The sequence below is a fragment of the Rhinatrema bivittatum genome, chromosome 4, assembly GCF_901001135.1.
Source record: "Rhinatrema bivittatum chromosome 4, aRhiBiv1.1, whole genome shotgun sequence".
Taxonomy (NCBI): domain Eukaryota; kingdom Metazoa; phylum Chordata; class Amphibia; order Gymnophiona; family Rhinatrematidae; genus Rhinatrema; species Rhinatrema bivittatum.
In genome coordinates this window covers 65,246,063-65,271,584 of record NC_042618.1, presented here as the reverse complement: position 1 = coordinate 65,271,584, position 25,522 = coordinate 65,246,063, and the positions used below count along the sequence as shown (strand labels likewise).

The 25,522-nt window shown below is 40.1% G+C and overlaps 1 protein-coding gene across 2 annotated transcripts in view; it reads left to right on the top strand.

Annotated features, from left to right (window-relative positions):
• TMEM260 (transmembrane protein 260) overlaps window positions 1-23,932 on the top strand; it is a 246,464-nt gene extending 222,532 nt beyond the window's left edge. For both annotated transcript variants that reach the window (XM_029598248.1, XM_029598249.1), the window contains exons 15-16: window positions 1,798-1,888; window positions 23,253-23,932. In XM_029598248.1, the coding sequence (XP_029454108.1) occupies window positions 1,798-1,888; window positions 23,253-23,507 (346 nt within the window). In that variant the 3' untranslated portion in view covers window positions 23,508-23,932. The remainder of the gene's footprint in view (window positions 1-1,797; window positions 1,889-23,252) is intronic.
• Window positions 23,933-25,522: the final 1,590 nt, after the last annotated feature.

The window sequence follows — 25,522 nt, the reverse complement described above, 5'->3', positions numbered from 1 at the left end:
AGTGTAGTCCTAGCTCAATTCATGAAACCTCTTTTCAAGCCTCTCGAGTCAGTGGACTTAGTTTCTCACCTGAAAAATGTTTCTCTTGGCCATCACTTCAGCATGAATAGTAAGTGAACTACAGGCTATAGTTTTGTATTTACCATACCTTCATTTATTTCATATTAGAGTGTTCGTTGAACTCACCTCAAATTCCTTAAAAAATAATATCTGTGTTTAACATTAATCAAGCTATTATGCTACCTACATTCTTTCCAAGACCATATGCGCACAAAGGAGAAAGGGCTCTTCACTCCTTGGACTGAAAGAGAGGTTAGGACTTTTCAGCTTGGAGAAGAGATGGTTGAGGGGGGGATATGATAGAGGTGTTTAAAATCATGAGAGGTCTAGAACGGGTAAATGTGAATTGGTTATTTACTCTTTCGGATAATAGAAGGATTAAGGGGCACTCCATGAAGTTAGCATGTAGCACATTTAAAACTAATCAGAGAAAGTTCTTTTTTACTCAATGCACAATTAAACTCTGGAATTTGTTGCCAGGGGATGTGGTTAGTGCAGTTAGTGTAGCTGGGTTTACAAAAGATTTGGATAAGTTCTTGGAGGAGAAGTGCATTACCTGCTATTAATCAAGTTGACTTAGAAAATAGCCACTGCTATTACTAGCATCAGTAGCATGGGATAGACTTCGTTTTGGGGTACTTATAGCCTGGATTGGCCACTGTTGGAAACAGGATGCTGGGCTTGATGGACCCTTGGTCTGACCAAGTATGGCATGTTCTTATGTAGAGCCCTGGTGTATTACCTGATGAGGACTCAATCTCAAAATCAAGCTTCTCCACTGTTTGTGTCCTTTGATCCCAGTAAACTGGGAATACCAATTGCCAAATGAACTCTGTCCAATTGGCTAGTGGACTGTATAGTTTGCTTACTTTGCTGGCTAGCTTACAGATTATAGACTTTGAAGAGGTTCATCATGTGAGAGCCATGGTGATTTCGTTAGCTCATCTCAGGGCCACTTCTATTGAAGACATTTACAAAACTGCTACTTGGTTGTCTGTTCACACCATCACATCCCACTACTGTCTGAAAATAATGTCCTAAGGAGACATCAGCTTTGGATAAGCCATTCTGTGCAATCTGTTCACCCATTAATCTACCTTTCATCTGGTGGGAACTGGGTGGTCTTTAACTATTTGCTCCACAATGCAACCATCAGCTTGGCACGCTACATGCTTTATGGCTAATTTATGCCTGCTTGTTGACAGAGGAAGCAAGTTTGCTTTCCTGCAAACAGGGTTCTCTGTAGACAGGAGGACGAATTAGCCATACTTAATACCTGCCCGCCTCTCTGGAAAGTTGACTGCCTCACTGAAGTGGAGGAGTAGCCTAGTAGTTAGAGCAGTGGGCTACAAACCAGGGAGACCAGGGTTCAAGTCCTGCTGTCGCGTCTTGTAACCTTGATCGAGTCACTTTACTCCTCCATTGCCTCAGATACAAACTTATAGGTTCTTTCATAAAAATGTGTTATGATGTTAACGCGTGCGATAATCATGTTACTGCTCTAATGATTTGACATCATTTGCAGTGGGGAAAGTCTCACAAATTTAAGATTCCTACTATGTTCTCTCGCCCAATACATTTTGTTTACGAGTAAATATTCGGTTACGTTTGTAATAAATAACTGTGCACAAGCACATACATTTGGTAGAGCATTTTCTGCATGGTATTTATGCATTAATTAATTTTTTGTATTTAATTATCTTGCATGATTAAAACCAAAGAATTGTATTTTTTTAGGATGAAAACTGCTTTCTTTATTTTTCAACTTGCTGAATCTGCCCAGGTGTCTACAGATGTAAAAGCACAACTTTATGCAAATTCTTACAAAGTACGTAGCTTTTATTTTCTTTTAATTTTTGACTGTGGTAGCTTAAAATGGCTCATCAATTTTAACATGGCTCTCTCTTTCATGGTCAAGCTTGGTTTCAGGGCATGTTGAGATTTACAACCTTCTTGATGTGTTGACCATTAGAGAAGGTGATCAGAGGAAATAGTGTTTTGAATCCATTCTTTCCTTCATATCCACTTTCTATTAAAATATTTTCCTATGCCCTATAAATTAGTTGCAAGTGTATCAGATGTGCTGGCAGCAAAAGTAACCATGGTTTTGACAGGAAAATTAAGTTGCCTGCATTGTACTGCCTTCAGATTCTGGGATAAAAATGAATGTGAAACATTAAATCTTGTCATTTTTTAAAAAATGAGATTTAGTTAATTGCATTGGTATACCATTTGATTATAAAACAGAATCACATGGCCTATAACCAAAGTAACATACAGTGCTGACCAAGTTTGTGATCCCCAAGTATAAAATTGGGTAACAAATAAACCAAAACTATACCAAAAATACCAACCCTTATGGACAATAACGCAAAAAGTGTGTTTATAATACAACTCTAAATGGAGCAACTGTACTGCCACTGAACACTTTCTTATGACTCTGTCTGTTTAATACATTACCACAGCAGTGACTAGGGATCAGGAACACAAAAGGGTTACAAGCAAGGGGCATAATACTAAAGAAATTCATCATTTGAACCATCAAGCATTATGTTAAGAGGAAGTCAACCATAAACAATATTCGTTACTCTATAGGGAGCAACTGTAATGCCGATGAACACTTTCTTATGAGTCTGTTTGAATCATGCCCTGTAGAAGTTTGTAGGGCAGTGGTTCATTTTAAAATATAATTTATTCTTAAGGATATATAATTGAATGTTGTATACATTTTCTAATGTTTAAGTAAAAAGTAAATATTTTTGTAATAAAAATTGAAAAAAATTGCTATTCAATTTATATTATAAATGTATGTAGAACAAGATAGTGGCTGTCTGTTGGTTGTATTGTAACAAATAAACTACCCTCATAAGGGTCCAAGAGGTTTTAGTTTGATCTTTACCATAAAAGTCAGTGGGAACTCATCATGCAATCAAAAAGTTTTTTAGGGGGTATATGAAAAGAATAGTTAATGCTCATTTGTCTGGACAGGAATACAAGGCCATTTCTAACATTTGGGAGCTCCATCTATCCTATCAGACAGTCTACAAATGGAAAAGTTAAAGATTTAAAGTGCTTCTGTCCAAGATCAGGTATACCAAAATCATCCCAAGAGCAAACAGGAAGACTATTCACGAAGAACCCGCCTAACATCTATAGATCTGCAAGCCTCTCTCGCTACGGCTGATAGGAGGAGTAGTGCATCAACTATCAGGGAAGTAATGAATGGGAATGATGTTCATGGGAGGATAACTAGAAAGAAACCACTACTCTCTAAAAGGACCATTGCTGCGCATCTCATGTTCTCTGGAATTCTCTGGACAGATGAGCCAAAAATTGATCCTTTCAATCACAATAACAAACATTTATTTTGGCAAAAAAACCAACAGCAGTTTCCAAAGTAAAATCCTCATCCCGATTGTCAAGCATGGTAGTGGAAGTATCATGATGTGGGGCCACTTTGTTGCATCAGGTCTTGGACAGCTTGCCATCATTGATGGAGCCATGAATTCTGCTTTATTTCAGAAAATTCTAGAAAGGAATATCAGGTCAATCATCATAACAACATAAGAACATAAGGTTTGGCATACTGGTTCAGACCAAGGGTCCATCAAGCCCAGTATCCTGTTTCCAATAGTGGCCAAACCAGGTCACAAGTACCTGGCAGGATCCCAAGGGATAGATAGATTCCAAGCTGCTTATCCTAAGAATAAGCAGTGGATTTTTGCAACTCTCCCTTAATAATTGTTAATAGAATTTTCTTCCAGGAATGTGTCCAAACCTTTTTTAAACGCAGCTATACTAATAGCTTTCATCAATCCTCTGGCAATGAATTCCAAAGTTTAATCATGTCTTGAGTAAAAAATTATGTTCTCTTTTTAGTTTTAAATGTATTACCAAGTAATTTCATTGTGTGTCCCTTGGTCTTTGTACTTTTTTAAAGAATAAACAACTGATTAACATTTACTCATTCCATTCCACTCATTATTTTATAGACCTCTATCATATCTTCCCTCAGCTGTCTCTTCTCCAAGCTAAAGAGTCCTAACCTCTTTAGCTTTTCTTCATTGGGGAATTGTTCCATCCCCTTTATCATCTTGGTCGCCCTTCTCTATACCTTTTCTAATTCTACTATATCTTTCTTGAGATGTGGTGACCCGAACTGAACACAATGGGCCAGATTTTATAATACACGCACGGGCGTAGATTTGTTCGCGCAACCCGGTGCGAACAAATCTACGCCCGATTTTATAACATACGCGCGCAGCCGCACGCATGTTATAAAATCCAGGGTCGGCGCACCAAAGGGGGTGCACAATTGTGAACTTGCACACAGCGAGCCAAGCAGCCTTCCTCCGTTCCCTCCGAGGCCGCTCCAAAATCGGAGCGGCCTCGGAGGGAACTTTCCTTCTGCCCCTTCCCCCCCCCCCCCCCCCGCACCTTTCCCTCCCTTCCCCTATCTAACCCGCCCCCCAGCCCTAACTAACCCCCCCCTGACCTTCGTCGAAGAAGTTATGCCTGCTTCCGGGCAGGCATAACTTGCGCGCACCAGATCTCCATCCCCCGGTGGCTGTTCCGGAGGTCTCGGTCCCGCCCCCGGAACACCCATTTTTTCAAGACCCGGGACTTATGCGCATCCCGGGGTTTGTGCGTGCCGCCGAGCCTATGCAAGATAGGGTTACACACGTAACCCTTTGAAAATCTATCCCAATACTCAAGATGAGGTTGCAGCATGGAGCGATACAGAGGCCTTATAATATTCTCTTTTTTATTCTCCATTCCTTTCCTAACAATCGTTAGCATTCTATTTGCTTTCTTGGTTGCTGCTGCACAATGAGCAGATTTCAACGTATTTTTAACAATGACACCTAGATCCTTTTCCTGAGTGGTGACTCCTAATGTGGAACCTTGCATTCTTTAGTTATAATATTGGGTTTCTCTTCCCTAAGTGCATCAATTTGCACTTGTCTACATTAAATTTCATTTGCCATTTGCATGTCCAGTCTCCCAGTTTTGCAGTGTCCTCTTGCAATTTCTCACTATCCTCTTATGATTTGACAACTTTGAATAATTTTGTGTCATCGGAAAATTTGATCACTTCACTTGTTGTTCCTATTTCCAGGTCATTTTTAAAGAAATTAAAAAGCATCGGTCTCAGAAAAGATCCTTAGGGCTCTCAACTATTCACCTTTTTCTATTGGGAAAATTTACCATTTAGCCCTACTCTCTGTTTACTATCTTTTAACCAGTTGGCAATCCACAATAGGACACTGCCACCTATCCCATGACTTTCTAATTTCCTAAGATGTCTCTCATGAGGGATTTTGTCAAATGTTTTTTGAAACTCCAGATACACTATAACAACTGGCTCACCTTTATCCACATGTTTGTTTACACCTTCAAAAAAATATAGCAAATTTGTAAGGCAAAACTTCCCTTGGCTAAATCCATGTTGGCTTTGTCCCATTAAAATATGATTATCTATATGTTCAGCAATTTTGTTCTATTTGATAGTCTCTACCATTTTGCCTGGCACAGATGTCAGACTCACTGGTCTGAAATTTCCTGGATCACCCCTTGATCCCTTTTTAAAAATTAGCATTACATTGGCAATTTTACAGTCTTCAGGTACCATAGTTGATGTTATTGATAGGTCACAAATTTCCAATAGCAGGTCCACAATTTCCTTTATCAGTTTTTTCAGCATTCTGAGATGTATACCATCTGATCCAGGTGATTTTACTACTCTTTAGTTTGTCAATTTTCTCAAATATATCTTCCAGGTTCACTGAGATTTGTTTCAGTTCCTCTGAATCATAACCTTTGATTATCATTTCTGGCATGGGTATATTAAGAAAGGTGGAAGGAAGGCAAAATGATTACCGGCATGGTTAAAAAAACTGAGGTGAAAGAGGCTATTTTAGCCAAAAGATCTTCATTCAAAAATTGGAAGGATCCAACAGAAGAAAATAGGATAAAGCATAAGTGTTGGCAAGTTAAATATAAGGTCCAAAAAAACAAACCGGAAACTGATCCAATATTGCAGTAGCGACCAAGACGAGGATCAGTGAACACTAGGAGTTCTTTATTCAGCACAAAACATCATAAAAAGCCCGACTCAGGCCGAGTTTCGCTCTTTGAGCTGCTTCAGGGGCTGACAGAACAAAACAAATATCACATATAAAAACGTATAAATGTGAATAAAAACATATAAATGTGAATAAAAACATATATACCAAACATAGATAATGAAATTATATAAATTATATAAAATCAAAACCACAGACATAATTATTAACACTTGACAACACTGAGTGACACCTATGTTGTACATAGTCTAGTTATCTAAATAGCTAAAATGCCATTCCTTGTATAAAAGTTAAAAAATGACTACATGCGTGCCCATATATAAATATATGATTAAACAATTTTGAGATACCTATTATGTGTATTACCGGTGGTTTGTCTCCATATAGCAGTTCAGCCTCTTAGGAAATGCTTGAACATTTACCTTCAAGACAAACATTGAGTGATATTATAACAAATTGTAACCACGTACTGAGACAAAATAAAAACTTGAAACAAAGAATCACATGGTTGTCTATCTGGAGTTAAAAAGGATTGCTCTGAAAAAACTAGCATGCAGACGTGGGCTAATGTGAAACAAAAAAGTGACTAATATGTCTTCATAAAATAATTAACCATAGAAGCACTGTCATGTTGATGCACGAAAATCAGACATGAAGAAAAACCTTAAAAAAGTTATTTAAAAAGTACGGCCAGACTCATTTGTAAATAGAGGCATAAGGCACTGAGTGTAAGAAACGCTGTCATGCCAAATTAAAAACAGCCTCTTGCTGACATGCAGACGGGGACTTGATGTAAAACAAAAAGGTGAAGCTATAAAATCATTATAAACTAATGATTATTCAAGTGCACAAAGTTAACTGAAACTCAGAATTGAGTGTAAAACTACTATGTCTTCATGAAACGTCAAATCAACTTTAGGGTACCGCAAGGATCCTCCCTGTCCCCCACCCTCTTCAATAGCTATCTCCTCCCCCTCTGCCAGCTGCTTACAAAACTAAAATTAATCCACTACCTCTATGCAGACGACGTACAGATTCTAATCCCCATAACAGAATCACTCTCTAAAACACTCTCATACTGGGAAAGCTGCTTTCAAGCTATTAACTGCCTACTCTCCGGTCTTAACCTAGTCCTCAATGCATCTAAGACAGAACTCCTCATTTCCCCCGACCACTCAGCCCTAACCCATCCGACATCATCCAACACCCAGATCTCACAAGTAAGGGACCTAGAAGTCATCCTCGATAACCACCTGAATCTAAAGAAATCCATCAACAACACCGCCAAGGATTGTTTCTATAGACTCCAAGTTATGAAAAGGCTCAAACCTCTCCTCCATTTCCAGGACTTTAGGACCGTGCTCCAAACCACGCTCTTTTCCAAAACAGATTACTGCAACGCTCTCCTTCTCGGACTCCCTTTCTCCTCCATCAAACCATTACAGATGCTCCAGAATTCGGCAGCCAGAATCCTAACCAACACCAACAGAGGTTCGCACATCACTCCCATACTACGGAACCTTCACTGGCTGCCAATAAAATATAGAATAATGCACAAGGCCCTCACCACAATTCATAAAACCATATATAATCAGCAACAACTAGACCTCCAGATTCCTCTCAAATTATATTCATCCTCAAGGCCTATAAGAGAAGCGTACAAAGGTACCCTGCAAGTTCCCCCAACAAAAGCCACGCGACTATCATACACCAAAGAACGAGCATTCTCTACAGCAGGTCCAACTATCTGGAACAATATGCCCACTGATCTCAGACTAGAACCTTGCCTTCGAACTTTCCGCAAAAAACTTAAGACCTGGCTCTTCCTCCAGGCCTTCCCCTAACTTTCTAAGCCATTAATTGTCAACCGGACAGGACTCTGCTTTACCGGCTAACGCCCCGCTATGTTTAGACATTATAATTAAGCCGCCGTTTCCTTTGTTTCATTGCCTTTTCTAGTTCTCTTCAGTTACACTGTCCTATACCTCTGACTAGCCTAGCCTCCAAGTTATCTACCCTTGTTATATGTAACTTCCGCTTCTAGTGAATTGTTCTTGTTTAAGTTATACCCTTTGTTACATGTGAACCGATCTGATATGAAACTTTTCATGAAGGTCGGTATAGAAAAGTGTTAAATAAATAAATGAAAGTGAATGGCCATAATAACGCCGTCATGTCGAAATTAACCCACTGTGTTTTATATGCTGAGGCACTAGAAATCAAACATAAAAAGTCACTGAAAAAATATATAAATACTGCATAAAGTAAAAAAGTCAGACAAATTTAAAATAGAGGCATAAGGCACTTGTCAGACCGAGTGTAAACAATGCTGTCATACAAAGATAAAAATAAAATGACGATGAAAACAGCTTCTCGCTATTTTGTGACTCACCACCACCATTCGATTGCTGCCACTAACACTTCAGCGACTGGCTCAGCTTAGTTCGAACAGGAGGATAACTGAATAGATGCCAGCGTTTACACGATCACAGCGATCAAATTTGATACCGGAAATGCCGGGTTGTGCGTCAGGCAGCCTCTTTAAGCACATCCTTTTCGCGCCAATTTTTTAAAAATGCCGATATGGGCTGAAAGTCCAGAAGTGTGTAAAGAGTTCTATGTGATTAAAAAACATATAAAAATCAATGAACCATGCACATATGTTACAAATATATAAATAAATATTTAAAAACAGCATGATTATAAATATAATATTCCAAGGAAAATGTTAAAAACTGAACAAATAAATAGATGAATAAATACACTAAATCCAAAGTACTTAATGGTTTAAACAGGAATTTATGAACCTTGTGCACATAGTATTGGGATGTAGTGGCTTAAAAAGTGATGTGTCCATGTATCTTAATAACTAAAAATTATTAAAGGGAGATATCACTAAAATGATAAACCATAAATCATTAAAATGATACAACCCAGATGACTGTGGTAAAAAGGCAAAAAAACACTAACTTGCTTAAGAACCATAATTTTTAAAACATATAAAAAGAGGCAGTAAAAGTCAACAAGAGCACTGTGAACATATGACTTAAAAGGCGATGTATTCATGTATCTTAATAACTAAAAGTTATTAAAAGGAGATATCACTTAAAATGGTAAAACATAAATCATTAAAATGATAAAATCCAGATAACTGTAGTAAAAAGGCAAAAAACACTAACTTCCTTAAAAACCATATAAAAAGAGGCAGTAAAAATCAACAGGAACAATGTAACCATTTGTCTGAACAATGATAATAAAAGTCAATAAAATCAAGATAACAAATAGAATATGATCATAAAAACAAAAAGAGAATCATAAAAAATCAAGGTAATAAATAGGTATGATCATTATAAAAGAAAATTATAAAAAAACAGAAAAATCTAACTCATTATTAAGACCATTTGGTGACATTGTATTGAAATCAAAGATGAATTTTTGTTCTATTCTCAAAAGATTCTGGTCATAATTTCCTCCTCTCCAATTTTTATTCACTTTCTTGATAGCACAAAATCTATATTCATCAAATTTATGTCCTGCTTCAATACTGTGTGCTACTAGTGGTTTCCCATCGACCTTTCTATTAACTGTGCTCTTGTGCTCAATTTTACGTTTGTGCAGAGGTCTAATGGTCTTGCCTACATACATCTTTTTACATGGGCAGATGGCCACATATATCACACCATCACTCCTACAGTCTGTAAAGCAATTCAAAAAATATTGTTTTTCTGTAGTGCCAATTTTTATGCTTGTGGTTTTCAAATTAACATTGCACACACTGCATCTTCCATAAGGTCTGTGGCCTGCTAGTCTAATATCTTTCTGTCTTTGTATAGGTAATGAGGATGGTGACAAAAGATCTTTAAGATTTTTGTCACGCTTGTTGGCAATCATAATTTCTTTGTCTTTGAATGCTGGTAACATCTGTAGGACATGGCAATGCTTTTTAAGGATTTTGCTGATGTCGTTGGTTAAACCTGTGTATGTGATGGGACAAACTATTTTAGTCTTTTTGTTGTTTTTTACCTTTGAGGTTTATTTTATTTATTTAGTGTTTTTGTTTTTCTTTATACCGGCATTCATGATAAGAATCACATCATGCCGGTTTACAATGAACAGGGAGTGAGCTGTACAGCGAATAACGAATTATAACAAGTGCATGGTTAGAAAATAGCAGTTACATTAAAACAGGGAGGTGCACAACTGGGAGTAGAGTGGAGAGAGGAAGGAGTTTAACTGAAAGCAAAAATATTTACAAAGATGCCAAATTAATTACAGTGAGGAGGACTTGCTGTAATGAAGGAGATTGTTACTAAAGAGTTTGTAATGTCTTATGGTATGTGACTAGAGTCGACCGATTACAACTAGCTGCCCAATTGTAACCATCATCAACACAGGTTTCAGGATAAACACGAGCGATGAACCTATTCCTCATTTCTGCAGACCTTTTGTGGAAGGTGTTGTCTTCTGTGCAGAGTCTTTTGAGTCTTAGAAATTGTGTGTAAGGTAGATTCTTAACCAGTGGCCTACTGTGACAACTATCAAATCTCAATAGCTTATTCGTATCTGTTGGTTTTCTATAGATATCTGTGAAGAAACCTTCTTCATTATATGTGATAAGTGTATCTAAAAACGGAATGGTATTTGAATCATGGACCATATTAAATTTTAGATTCTTATCTAATCCACACCAAAGATGAGTGCTAAGATAAAGTTATACAGTCCCAAAAATTCAAAGCAATTTGTAAATCCAAAGGTGATATTTATTTATAGCGGCAACTCCACTGTGTATAAATAAGCATTCTTTAAACAGAAGGGTCCCCCGACACGGACCCGTGTTTCGCCAGGGGCTGCATCGAGGGGGACGCACAAAAGATTTAACGTAATCTGTAAATAAAGAGTAAAAACACAGGACTGTAACTAAATGTAGATGTCAATGCCGTATGTAGAATCAAAAGGTACATACACTTACCAAGTTGAAGAGTATACACACACGTAACAGGGAGCGCGTTTGTGTCATTAAACATGGAGCTTTAAACATGTCAAAAGGCGCCAAAAGCATTCACAAACCAATCAGCTGAGGCAAACCACCCACCAATCAGAACAAGGTATTTTTATCCAATCAGCTGTCAGATAAAATGAACCCATTCAATCTCTTTGTTGAGACCTGCAGGGGCAACAGTGTTCAACCGGTAAATCCACCGCTGTTCACATCGAATCAAATGGGCATCAAAATCTCCCCCTCTCGGAAGGGGAGACAGCACTTCCAAAACAAAAAAGAATATGTCAGAAATTGTATGAGATAGAGCTATCCAGTGATCAACCAAGGGAGCTAACATCCATGAGTGTTTAATGTTAGAACGATGCTCTATTATTCGAGTCCTAATTTGTCTGCTAGTCTTACCGATGTATAGTTTATTGCAGGGACAGCGAATGACATAAATGACAGCTGATTGGTTTGTGAATGCTTTTGGCGCCTTTTGACATGTTTAAAGCTCCATGTTTAATGACACATAAACGCGCTCCCTGTTACGTGTGTGTGTACTCTTCAACTTGGTAAGTGTATGTACCTTTTGATTCTACATACGGCATTGGCATCTACATTTAGTTACAGTCCTGAGTTTTTACTCTTTATTTACAGATTACATTAAATCTTTTGTGCGTCCCCCCCCGATGCAGCCCCTGGCGAAACACGGGTCGTTATCGGGGGACCCTTCTGTTTAAAGAATGCTTATTTATACACAGTGGAGTTGCCGCTATAAATAAATATCACCTTTGGATTTACAAATTGCTTTGAATTTTTGGGACTGTATAACTTTATCTTAGCACTCATCTTTGGTGTGGACTATATTTAGAGTGCTTTGCTGTGCTTGGTGGCTTATGGACTTAGATTCTTATCTAAACCATTTAACCAATCTTTAAATAGAAGTAACTGTTCTACATCTCCTGCCCATATCATGAATATATCATCTGTGCATCTTTTCCAGATCACAATTTGCTCTTGAAACTTGTGATTATTTAAATGTGTTTCTTCAAATTTGGCCATATAGAGATTGGCAATCAAGGGTGCCATCGAGGAGCCCATGGCCACACCTTTTGTCTGAATGTAATACTGTTTGTTAAATGCAAAAAAATTGTTATATAGGGCTATCGTGGCCACATCAATGATAAATTGCATCGGTATTCTTTTATGTGATTGCCTGTTAAGTAGTTGTTCCTCTATAATTTGTATAGCTCCTTCTAACGGAATGTTGGTGTATGAGTCGACGTCAAAAGTAACTAAAATGATATTATCACTAAGCGCGTGGGTAATTACTGTAGTATAGTGATTATGTGCGAGGAGTCCCGTACATATGATGGTATCAATGGAACCGCTGGTTTTAGGAAGAGGTCAATAAATTTGGAGAGGGATTCCAAAAGGGAACTATTCCCTGAAATAATAGGTCTTCCCGGAGGATCTGTTAAGGACTTATGTATCTTTGGTAGAACATAAATGGTGGGCATGACAGGATGGTCAACAGTGAGGTAACTTAACTCCTTTTTAGTCAGACAACCAGAAGCATTTGCTATTGAGAGTAAGTTATCAATCGATTTCTTAACTTTTAATGTCGGATCTACTGCGGACTTACTGTAAAATTTATCATCAGAGAGTTGTCTCTCAATTTCCTGAATATACTTTTGTTTGTCAAGAACCACTACTGCCCCTCCTTTATCTGCTGATTTTATAATTATATTTTTATCACTGCTGAGTGATTTAATAGCAAGTTTCTCATTTGTAGTCAGATTATTCTTGAACCTAATTATATTTTCTTTCTCTTCTATATCTTTAAGTATGAGCGCTTCATAAGTATGTATAACAGGATTGAGCAGTCCATTAGGCATCCACTTGCTATTTGGTTTGATTATAGAGTTATCCTGTGTATTCCATGTATTTTTTGAGAAAATATCCATAATTTTTCATTTTCTCGTAAATTTAAACAGATCTACGCATGTGTTGAAAACGTATGCAGGGGTAGGGACAAATGACAATCCTTTCTTTAGGATGGAAAGCTCATCTTCATTTAAGGTTCTATTAGAAATATTAATCACCCTATTATGGTTATCATCGCTAGAGTTCAATATGGGTGATAAAAGCCTCTCCCTCAACCTCTTCCTCTGCCTCCGGATGGCTTGGTCCCATTGCTTCTCGTGATTTAAATATAAGACATTGATAAGACAGGCTAAGAGAGAATTTGAAAAGAAGTTGGCCGTAGAGGCAAAAACTAACATTAAAAACTTTTAAAAATATATCCAAAGCAGAAAGCCTGCAAGGGACTCAGTTGGGGCAGTTAGAGAAGATAAGACCATCGTGGAAAGATTAAACAATTTCTTTGCTTTAGTGTTCACTGAAGAGGATGTTGGGGAGATACCCGTTCCAGAGAAGGTTTTAATGGGTAATGATTCAGATGGTCTGAAACAAATCACAGTAAACTTAGAAGATATGGTAGGCCTGATTGACAAACTGAAGAGTAGTAAATCACCTGGACCGGATGGTATACACCCCAGGGTTCTGAAGGAACTCAAAAATAAAATTTCAGATCTGTTAGTAAAAATTTGTAGCCTATCATTAAAATCATCCATTGTACCTGAAGACTAATGTAACCCCAATATTTAAAAAGGGCTCCTGGGGCGATCCGGGAAACTATAGACCAGTTAACCTGACTTCAGTGCCAGGAAAAATAGTGGAAAGTGTTCTAAAGATCAAAACAGAATATCTAGAAAAGCATGGTTTAATGGAACAAAGTCAGCATGGTTTTACCCAAGGCAAATCTTGCCACACAAATCTTCACTTTTTTGAAGGGGTTAATTAAACATGTAGATAAAGGTGAACCGGTAGATGTAGTGTATTTGGATTTTCAGAATGCATTTGACAAAAGTTCCTCATGAGAGGCTTCTAGGAAAAGTAAAAAGTCAAGGGATAGGTGAAGATGTCCTTTCGTGGATTACAAACTGGTTAAAAGACAGGAAACAGAGAGTAGGATTAAATGGACAATTTTCTCAGTTAAGGAGAGTGGGCAGTGGAGTGCCTCAGGGACCTGTGCTTTTCAATATATTTATAAATTAACTGGAAAGGAATACGACGAGTGAGGTAATCATATTTGCAGATGATACAAAATTATTCAGAATAGTTAAATCACAAGCGGATTGTGATAAACTGCAGGAGGACCTTGTGAGACTGGAAAATTGGGCATCCAAATGGCAGATGAAATTTAATGTGAATAAGTGCAACGTGATGCATATAGGGAAAAATAACCCACGCTATAGTTACACGATGTTAAGTTCCATATTAAGAGCTACCACCCAGGAAAGAGATCTAGGCGTCATAGTGGATAATACATTGAAATCGTCAGCTCAGTGTGCTGCGGCAGTCAAAAAAAGCAAACAGAATGTTAGGAATTATTAGGAAGGGAATGGTGAATAAAACAGAAAATGTCATAATGCCTCTGTATCGTTCCATGGTGAGACCGCACCTTGAATACTGTGTACAATTCTGGTCGCCGCCTCTCAAAAAATGTATAGTTGCAATGGAGAAGGTACAGAGAAGGGCGTCTAAATAGATAAAGGGGATGGAACAGCTCCCCTATGAGGAAAGTCTAAAGAGGTTAGGACTGTTCAGCTTGGAGAAGAGATGGCTGAGGGGGGATATGATAGTGGTGTTTAAAATCATGAGAGGTCTAGAACAGTTAAATGTGAATCGTTGTTTACTCTTTCAGATAATACAAGTACTAGGGGGCACTCTATGAATTTAGCATGTAGCACATTTAAAACTAATCGAGAGAGTTTTTTTCACTCAACGCACAATTAAACTCTGGAATTTGTTGCCAGGGGTTGTGGTTAAACAGTTAGTGTAGCTGGGTTTAAAAAAGATTTGGATAAGTTCTTAGAGGAGAAATGCATTACCTGCTATTAATCAAGTTGACTTAGAAAATAGCCACTACTAGTACTAGCACCAGTAGCATGGGATAGACTTAGTTTTGGGGTACTTATAGCCTGGATTGGCCACTGTTGGAAACAGGATGCTGGGCTTGATGAACCCTTGGTCTGACCCAGAATGGCATGTTATGTTCTTATTTCTTACATTTCCCTTAGTGAATACTGAAGCAAAGAATTAATTTAGTCTCTCTGCTATGGCTTTGTCATTCCTAAGTACTCCTTTTACTCTTGATCTAATGGTCCAAATGACTCCCTTGCAGGCTTTTTACCATGAATGTACCTGAAAACATTTTTATTATGCATGTTTGCTTCCATGGCAAGCTTCTTTTCAAATGTTCTCTTTGCCTTCCTTATTAATGCTTTGCATTTGACTTGCCAGTCTTATGCTGTTTCCTTCATTCGGATCCCTTTTCCATTTCTTGAAAGATATTCTTTTAGATATTTTAGCCACTCACCTCACCTTTAAACCAATCTGGCAGTCGTTTAGCCTTCTTTCCACCTTTTCTAAAGCGTGGAATACATCTGTTCTGGGCTTCCAAGATAGAATTTTTAAACAACATCTATACTCGAGCTAAACTCTTAACCTTTACAGTTGCTCCTTTTATTTTTTTTCCTTATTTTATCAGTCACCTTTTTAAAAGTTAAATGCTGTCACAATATATTTATTTTTTGTGCTCCCTCCAGTTAAGTCAAATTTGATAATGTTGTGATCACTATTACCAAGTGACTCCAACAGTGTTACCTCTCACATCAAATACTGTGTTCCACTAAGGGAGGGCAGTCCATGAAGTTAGCAACTAATTGGAGAAAGTTCTTTTTCACTCAACATACAATGAAGTTCTGGAATTTGCGGCCAGAGGATGTGGTTAGTGTAGTTGTGTTTAAAAAAGGTTTGGATAAGTTCTTGGAGGAGAAGTCCATTAACTGCTATTAATCAAGTTGACTTAGGTAATAGCCACTACTATTACTGGCATCAGTAGCATAGGATGTACTTAGTGTTTGGGTACTTGCCAGGTACTTGTAGCCTGGATTGGCCACTGTTGGAAACAGGATGCTGGGCTTGATGGACCCTTGGTCTGACCCAGTATGCACAATTTCTTATGTTCTTATATGGACCAGGTCTAAAATAGTTCCCCCGCTTTTTGATTCTTGTACCAGCTGTCTATGAAGCAGTCATTTATTTCATCTAGGAACTTTTCTTCTTTAGAATGTCTTGATGTAACATTCACCCAGTCAGTACTGGAGTAATTGAAATCACCCATTATTATTGTGCTGCCGATTTTTGTTAGCTTCCCTAATTCCTTTTTGCATTTCATTATCTATTAGTTCATTCTGGCCAGGTGTCGGCAATACACCCCCGTTACTGTTTTTTTCCCTTTTTCACCTGGAATTTCTATCCATAAAGATTCAGCATTGCATTTTGTTTCCTGCAGAATTTTTATCCTGTTTGACTCAATGCTCTCTCTAACATATAATGCCACGCCTCCACTAATTTGATCCATCCTATCATTTTTATATAATTTGTACTCTGGTATCACAGTGTCCCATTGGTTATCCTCCTTCCACCCGGTCTCTGAGATGCCAATTATATCTACCTCTTCATCTAGTGGCATACACTCTAACTCTCCCATCTTATTTTTTAGACTTCTAGCATTTGTATATAGACATTTCAAAGTATGTTTCCTGTTTGTATTAACAACCTGCTTATCAGTTGCTAGGAGTAATTTGGAATCTTTCTGCACTTTACTTAAAGGCACCTGATTCCTTTTGGCATTTATTGCAACCCCTCTACTGGGATGCCCTATTTTCCCTGTTCTCTTAGAATCCTTCAGAGAAACATCATTCTGAGCCATTCGCTTCTGAATGACTATTGGCTTTCCCCCATCATCTAATTTAAAAGCTGCGCTATCTCCTTTTTAAAGGTTAGTGCGAATAGCCTGGTTCCACTCTGGTTAAGGTTGAGCCCATCCTTTCAGAAAAGGTCACCCGTTCTCCAAAATGAAAGCTAGTCCTAATTAATCTGAAACCCTCTTCTTTACAGCATTGTCTCATCCATGCATTGAGATTTTGGAGCTCTGCCTTCCTCTGGGGTCCTGCATATTAAACGGGGAGCATTTCTGAAAAAGCTACCCTGGAAGTTCTGGATTTCAGCTTTCTACCTAAAACCCTAAATTTGGCTTCCAGAACCTCCCTCCTGCACTTTCCTATGTCATTGGTACCCACGTACCAAGGCAGCCCACTCCTCCCCAGCACTATCTAAAATTCTATCTATGTGACGTGTGAGGTCTGCTACCTTCGCACTAGGGCAGGCAAGTTACCAAGAGATCCTCATGTCCACCAACCACCCAGCTATCAACCTTTGTAATAATTGAATCACCAACTATAACGGCCGTCCTAATCCTTCCCTCTGGGCTTGTGTCCTTGGAGACCTATCCCTGGTGTGAGAGGATACTACATCATCTTGAGGGCAGGTCCTAACTACAGGATTACTTCCTGTCTCATCAAGCTGATGCTCTCCTTCCAGGTGACCTTTCTCCTTCAAAGCAGCACAGGGGCTACCAGATTGGAGGTGGGACTTCTCTACTGTGACCCTAAAGGGTCTGCTCTATATATCTCTGCCACTTTACTCCTCCAAGTCTGCCACTCTAGCCTCCAGAAATCGGATTCTGGAGGGCTTGGAGCTCTTTGCACTTAGCGCACACATATGACCTCTTGTCAGCTGGGAGATAGTAATACATGTGGCACTCAGTGTAAAAGACTGGAAAGCCTCCATCTCACTGCTGGACTACTCCCTGCATCATAATTTTGTTGATTTGTTATTGATTTAAAATTTCTAAGGGAGCAGGGATGAAAAGCTAACCTAAACTACTTTTAGTCTATGGATTTATTTTATATGTGTCTGGCAGTGACCCTCAAAACACTACAATTAATCTACCTATATTTTCCTAATTACCCAACTTATTAACTCTTTTTTTTTAATTAGATTCCTTATGTATAAAATCTACAACAAATTACTCCTACCAAACGCAATTACTATGTAAAATCAAATCATATAAAAACCAAATAAAACCAGATAAGTTCTAGTAAACAGATAAGGTATAGCAAGGTAAATGGATAGAGCTTGAGGTGCATGCGCCATTAGGCGTGTACTTCCAGTCCTCTTCTGCTGCAAGTGGTGCAGGGCCTCTGGAAGCTGGGGCTGTAGAGTTCGAAGCTTGGTTCACTCGCTATGCCCTCTGGAGTCCTCTCCCAGGAGCTGCTGGATAGACTATGTAGATGAGCCTTCCGGTCCTCTTCTGATGCAAGTGAGCTGAAACTGAGCTTAAAGTGTGTCATACAGAGATCCAAGATGGCTGAACTGACAGGATTTGCTTGAGTTGTCCGTATTGCTGCTCTAATATTACCTGAGTTATGTCATTCAGACCACAAGCGAAGGGCTAGAGATTGGGAGGTCTCAGCTGCTCTTATAATTAACCCTATGGTTGGCCCAGTGGATGCTCATGTAAGTCAGGGAGCTTTGACTTTGCTGGAGGGATGCCAAAAGGAAGCTGAATTAGTCTCCCTCCCAGAACTATTGATAACTCTGTCACCGGAGGAGCAGATGGCCCGGCAAATCCTGCAGAGGTGAGATCACTGGAGCAACTTCAAAGTGTGGTGCAGACTGAGGGTGCCGTGCCTTGTTCTGAGACTGCGGAACCTGCTGAAAGCATCTCTGAGCCGTTGGAACATCTCCCACATCAGTCAGTTGTGTAGAGTCAGCCCTCAAGAAGGCCAAGCGCTCCTGTACCCACACTTCTGCACCTCCGGGTCGGGAGTACAGGGCGAAGGACTCCTTGGGTAGGAAAGTGTTCCAGGGTGCGATGTTGATCGCCCCTATAGCTTCCTACCAGCTGTACATGACCCAGTATACTCAGAACCTTTGGAAAAAGGTCCAGAAGTTGTACGGCACCTCCCCCAGCAGCAGCAGGACACCTTTCTGGCAGTCACCTAGCAGGGCCTGGAGTGTGGTAAACACGAGGTGCAGTCAAACTACGACTAGTTTGAGATGGCTGCTAGGGTAGCGGCAGAAGGCATTGGCACCCGAAGGATGGCGGGGCTTCGGGATTCTGATCTCCTACTGGAGGTCTAGGAAAAGCTTGCGGACCTCCCCTGTACGGGTGAGAACCTGTTTGGGGATAAAGTGAGGGATGCTGTGGCTCAATTGAAAGATCACTATGAGACCCTTCAGCATCTTTCAACTAGTACTTCGGACCTGCCGTCCTCCGCCAGAAAGTCTTTGTATCCGGGACCCAGAAGATCCTTTTACCGCCAGAAGAAGTACTATCCTCCTGCCTCGCATACTTGAACTCCACACGTGAGCTCCCGTGGCCTCTCTAGACAATAGCAGACCCCTAGACCCCAGCCAGCACCCCAGCAGAGCCCCACCACAGGGTTTTGACTGGATGTGGGGGAGCATAAGCCAGCTCGCCATGCCCTCAACACCAGATCCTCCAGTCAAAAGCTGGCTGCAATCATTTGCAGACCACTAGCCCTAGATTACCTCGGATCAATGGGTCCTATCCATCATTTGTCGAGGGTACCAGTTAACTTCCTGGATGTCCTGGTGGACTCTCCTCATACCCATCTTAGGGTCATTCCTCCCATCAGGAAATTCTATTGATGGAGCTCTCCTGCCTTGTAATGGCCAGAGCAGTCTAGCCCATACACCGCTATTTCTTGATTCCAAAGAGAACAGGGGGACTCTGCCCCAGTTTGGCCTGAGAGCCTTGAACAAATTTCTCCAAAAAGAAAAGTTCAAGATTGTCTCACTGGGCACCCTGATTCCCCTCCTGCAAAGAGGGGACTGGCTTTGCTCCCTCCATTTCAAAAGACGCATATGCCCTCATTGAGATCTTTCCCAGTCAGAGAAAGTATCTGCGATTTCTCGTGGGCGAGAGGCAATTTCAGTACAGAGTGTTGCTGTTTGACCTAGCTTTGGCCCAGCGGGTCTTCACCAAGTGCCTGGCAGTAGTGGGGGTGCACCTCCGCCAACTGGGAGTGCATGTCTTCCCCTACTTAGACAACTGGCTGGTTAGGAGCGTGACCCAGGAGGGAGTACTTCGCTCCCTCAGCTTGACCATTCAGGTGCTGAAGTTTCTATGTTAAAGTATTTCTCTGGTTTGGGAGTGAGATTAAAAAAAAAAAGGCCAGTAAGTGAGGTGAGTTCCAGGTCCCTTAGGTACCAGAGGATAAAAAAGCAGGTGCTGCGCTCGGTCAGCATGATACTTCATGCTAGGGGTTTAACGACTTCTCATAGGGCTCAACCTTTGGGTAGGTCTCAGTCCTTCATTCCAGTCATCCCAGACAAGGTACCGACTCAAATAGAGGTGCCCCCCAAACCCCTCAATGAGAGTGTGCCAATCCACTCCCGGGAACAGAAGATAGGAGGTCCTCTCCTTTTTATCAGAGGTGGATCGTGATCACGTCAGATTAGTAGGTTCTGGAGGTGATACGAGATGGTTATGTTCTGGCGTTTCTCAGCGTTCCTGGGGACATTTTTGTGGAGTCTCCCTGCAGTTCTCCACAGAAGAGACAGAAAGTGGAGCGTACATTGTCAAGACTCCTCAGCCTGCGGCTGTGATCACAGTGCCCATGTCACAAGATGATACAGACCGGTATTCCAATTATTTCATTGTACCCGAGAAAGGGGGGGTTACTTTCCCCCATATCCTGGATCTCAAGGGAATCAACCGGCTTTTGAAGTGACTTGTTCCGGCATAGAAACCTTACACTTGCTGATAATGGCAGTACAGTTGGGGGAGTTTCTTACGTCTTTGGATTGTCAGAGGCGTATCTGCGCATTCCCATTTGGCTGGAGCATCAACGGTTTTGGGGCAAAATGATCAGATTTTGAGCACTACCCTTTGGTTTAGACATTGCATCCAGAACCACCTCAATTCAGGCCAAAAGCCATGAAAGAGAGTTTTCAGGCCTCATGCAAGATGATCTCATTGCTGCAGGAAGGTCGCTCCTGGACCCCTGCTGGACTTTTGGCAAGTCATGTGGGAGACAGGAGCATCCCCCAAGACTTGCCAAAAGTCTCTGGTGGTCCAGCGGGGGTCCGGGAGTGATCTCCTGCACTCGGGCCGTCGGCTGCCAGTAATCAAAATGGCACCGATAGCCTTTGCCCTTGCTATGTCACAGGGGCTACCGATGCCATTGGTCAGCCCCTATCACATGGTAGGAGCACAAGATGGCGCCGGCCATCCATTGCTCCTACCATGTGACAGGGCCTGACCAATGGCACCAATAGTCCCTGTGCCATAGTAGGTCAAAGGCTATCGGCACTATTTTGAATACTGGCAGCTGAGGGTGTGAGTGCAGGAGATGGCTCCTGGACCCCCCGCTGGACCACCAGGGAGTTTTGGTAAGTCTTGGGGGGGTCAGGAGGGGGGGGGGTTATAGTTAATTTAATTTTAGCTGGGAAACGAATAAGAATTAACGTATAAACGTATCAGGGGGCCCCTCTTGCCGAATGCAGCATATCTGCCCCCCGACGAATCCCGAATGCAACGTATGGCGTCCCTCTGCACATCCCTAGTGGATAATACATTGAAATTGTCTTCTCAATGTGCTGTGGCAGTCAAAAAAGCAAACAGAATGTTAGGCATCATTAGGAGAGGACTGGTGAATAAAATGGAACATGTCATAATGGTTCTGTATCACTCAGTGGTGAGACCGCTCCTAGAGTACTGAATGCAGTTCTGGTTGCTGCATCTCAAAAGGAAAAGGTATAGAGAAGGGCAACCAAAATGATAAAGGAGATGGAACGGCTCCCCTGTGAGGAAAGGCTAAAGAGGTTAGGGCTGTTCGGCTTGGAGAACAGTCGGCTGAGGTGGGATATGATAGAGATCTACAAAATCATGAAAGGACTTGAACGGGTAAATGTGAATCGGTTATTTACTCTTTCAGATAATAGAAGGACTAGGGGGACAGTTCATGAAGTTAGTAAGCAGCTCATTTAAAACAAATTGGAGAAAAGTCTTTTTCACTCAATGCACAATTAAGCTCTGGAATTTGTTGCCAGAGGATGTGCTTGGGGCAATTAGCATAGCTGGGTTTAAAAAAGGTTTGGATAAATCCCTGGAGGAAAAGCCCATAAACTGCTATTAATCAATTTAAGTTAGGGAATAGCCACTGCTCTTACTGACATTAGTAACATGGGCTCTAATGTTTGGGTACTTGCCAGGTACTGTAACCGGGATTGGCCATTGTTGGAAACAGGATGCTGGGCTTGATGGACCCTTGGTCTGACCCAGTATGGCAATTTCTTATGTAGAATAAGTGAGGAACCATTACCCACTACCCACTACATCCTCTTCCTTCTGTGCCATGACTCCTGAAAATTGCCCACCTACCCACTCCGTGTCTGTTGTTTTCTGACTACCATGATATAGCTAGTAGACTAATAGTATTAGCTAATAACTGATAGAAGTTTAGGTCTAATATGGAATCTGTCAAACATTTCAGCATACTCTTCATTCCTTTATATTGCCCTCAAGAGTGTCAGCTGTTGTATTTCAGATGAGGTGCCTGAGCCAGGGAGGTGTGGAGGTTCTTTTCATAGGGTGAGCAATCTGATCTTCCCTCTAGATCCCCAGGAGCACAGCTGGGATGTCTGCTGCTGGGTTGCTAGGTCTTGATGCAGCAGCAGGCCTTGACCCCTGGGATAGCTGTGACGTAGTCCCAGAGGGCTAGTAGTCTTGGTAGAATAGGGCGGGCTGTCCAGCAAGGCCCTGGCCAAGGTACCCCCTGCACCCAAGACCATGGCCATGCTTGCTTGTGGTTGGCCAGCAGGTTAGACCTCCTTCCAGATACCTTTCAGTTAGGAGGGCTCGAATACATGGGTTAGATTCCTTTGTCAGGGATTCAATAAAGCTGCAACCTTTTATTACCAGTCAAATAATTTGTGATGGAGTCTTCTTGAGTGTTGTGTGCTATTTAATTGTGGGGGCCTGGACTAGTTGCCCCACTTACATAGCCATAATCCATGGTGTTTATTACTGTTCTTAGAATTAGGATGAGAAATTGATTTTCTTGAATATTTTGATTTATCATGAATCACAAAATATATTTCATATGTCTCTTGTTTTGCAGTTGTATAAAGAAATTGTAAATTCCCATGAAAAACACCCAGTAAACTGGCACAAAAACTATGCCATAGCTTGTGAGAGGATGTTGCATCACCATGGGATGGATGTCAACCCTGAATTGTTGCTATCTGAGATCATCAAACATTTCAGCTTGTATGTGGAGAAAAGCCAAGAGGATCCACAGAAGACTGTGATTTCTCAGGTGATAGAACACATGAAAGGAGAACTGCAGAGACTGAAAAAATCATCATTTGGATAAACATGTAAAACTGGCAGAGCCATTTTTAAAACAAGAGTGAAATTCTTCGCACGAATCAAGACTGGATAAAATGGCAGCTTTGAGAAAATTACTTAAAATAGTTTCCATGAAACAGCGATAAGAAATCCTGGTGATCTTGTAATTCAGATAAATATCATGCAACCATGCATTCGGTTTGACTCATTCTGATTATATAATTTACTAGTACAAAGATGTGATAATATTTTGTATATATCTGTCTTATGTTATATCATGAGGAAAATAAGTATTTTGTTTGACAGCCCATGCCAAATACTTTGGAAATTTATTTTTATTTTATTTTATTATCACCCATACAACCACTCAAAACAGAAAACCCAGAAACAATAATCTCTCCTGTTGACCATGCTAGAAACCTTGGAATTACAGTTGACAAAGAATTATCCTTCAAAACCCACATAACAAATAAAATCAAAGAAGGTTATCACAAATTACTGACACTCAGACGTCTTAAACCTAATGATTTTAGAACAGTCCTGCAACTTCCATTATTTACAAACCTAGACTACTGCAATTTTCTACTCCTTGGCCTCCTTTTTACTACCATCCGTCCACTCCAAATACTCAGAACGCAGCCGCCAGAATTTTTACAGGAACTAAGAAACAAGAACATATTACACCAACTCTCATCTCCTTACACTGGCTCCCAATAAAATACAGAATAGACTACAAAGTTTTATCAATCCTCCACAAAATAATCGCAGGACAACAAAACTACTGGCTAACCAAACACATTGAATTACATGCTCCAAAAAGAAACCTTCGCTCAATGAATAAAGTCCTCCTCATTATTCCTCACGCAAAAACCACGCATCTATCATCAACCCGAGAGAGCGCTATATCCATCGCCAGCCCCTCTTTATGGAACTCTTTACCCCACAATCTAAAAATTCAATTTGACACCTAAACCTTCAAAAAAGCGTTAAAAACCTGGCTATTTACCAGAGCCTTCTCAGACGCACTTAATCATCAACACCAACAGACTCCCAACCAGACAACACCAAGAAAACAGAGATACCACCCGGTCCACCCATGAAATCTCAACACAACCACGAAACCTACAATAGTCATTCAAGAACTTTTTCTATATATAATAACTAACCCTACTATTACTTCCTCCAATGTTACCTAAATTTTCAACTATGATACTCTCTGTTAAAACCCTAATGTTACTTTGTCCTCATATATTTTTCCTGTAAACCGTTGTGATGGCAAAACCAATGACGGTATACAAAACATGTTAAATAAATAAAATAAATACAATTTTCAAAAGGAATTTTCCATAGGTCTGGAGGGGGAAATCCTTTAGAAAATAGTATAATTTTATATCTAAATAATTTTTGTAAATATTTGTAAAATATACTGGTTTGTAGTTTAATTCCAAGCATTGTAGCCTGGAAATACATTTGCTGTAATTATGATTAGAAATCGTCAATAATTTAACATTAATCAATCAACTCATATTTCCTACTGCCTCTAAGAAAAATAAAAATCTTTTAATCAAAATAAGTTTCAGCAACACTTGATATGGAAATGCTCAAATTGAAATACAAAAGAAATGTATGTGGGCCAGCCCATGACTTGGCCATAGTGCTATGGGCGTAGCCAGTGGGTGGAACTCAGATGCACAGAAATGGTGCGCTTCTGCCCTACAGAAAGGGAAGCCAGAAGTGATCCCCAGCAAGCAGAGCAGTGCTGAAGGATTCAGTCTTCCCCTCCAGCTCTCGGGCAATGAGAAACAAAGTTGCACAGGCAGTAATATGAGGAGGAAGAGCTAACAAAGAGAGACAGAAAACGTAAAAATGAATACATTTGTGCTTTTGTAAAAAAAAATAAATAAATAAATGTGGGAGTGGCATCTTTAAGTCTGCAGGCTACAAACGTTGAGAACTACTTAGTAGAGTCTAGCTTTTATTGTTTTTGCATAGTTACCATTCTTTATCATACAAGCAAAGCTGATTTCTTGTTCGTTAGTC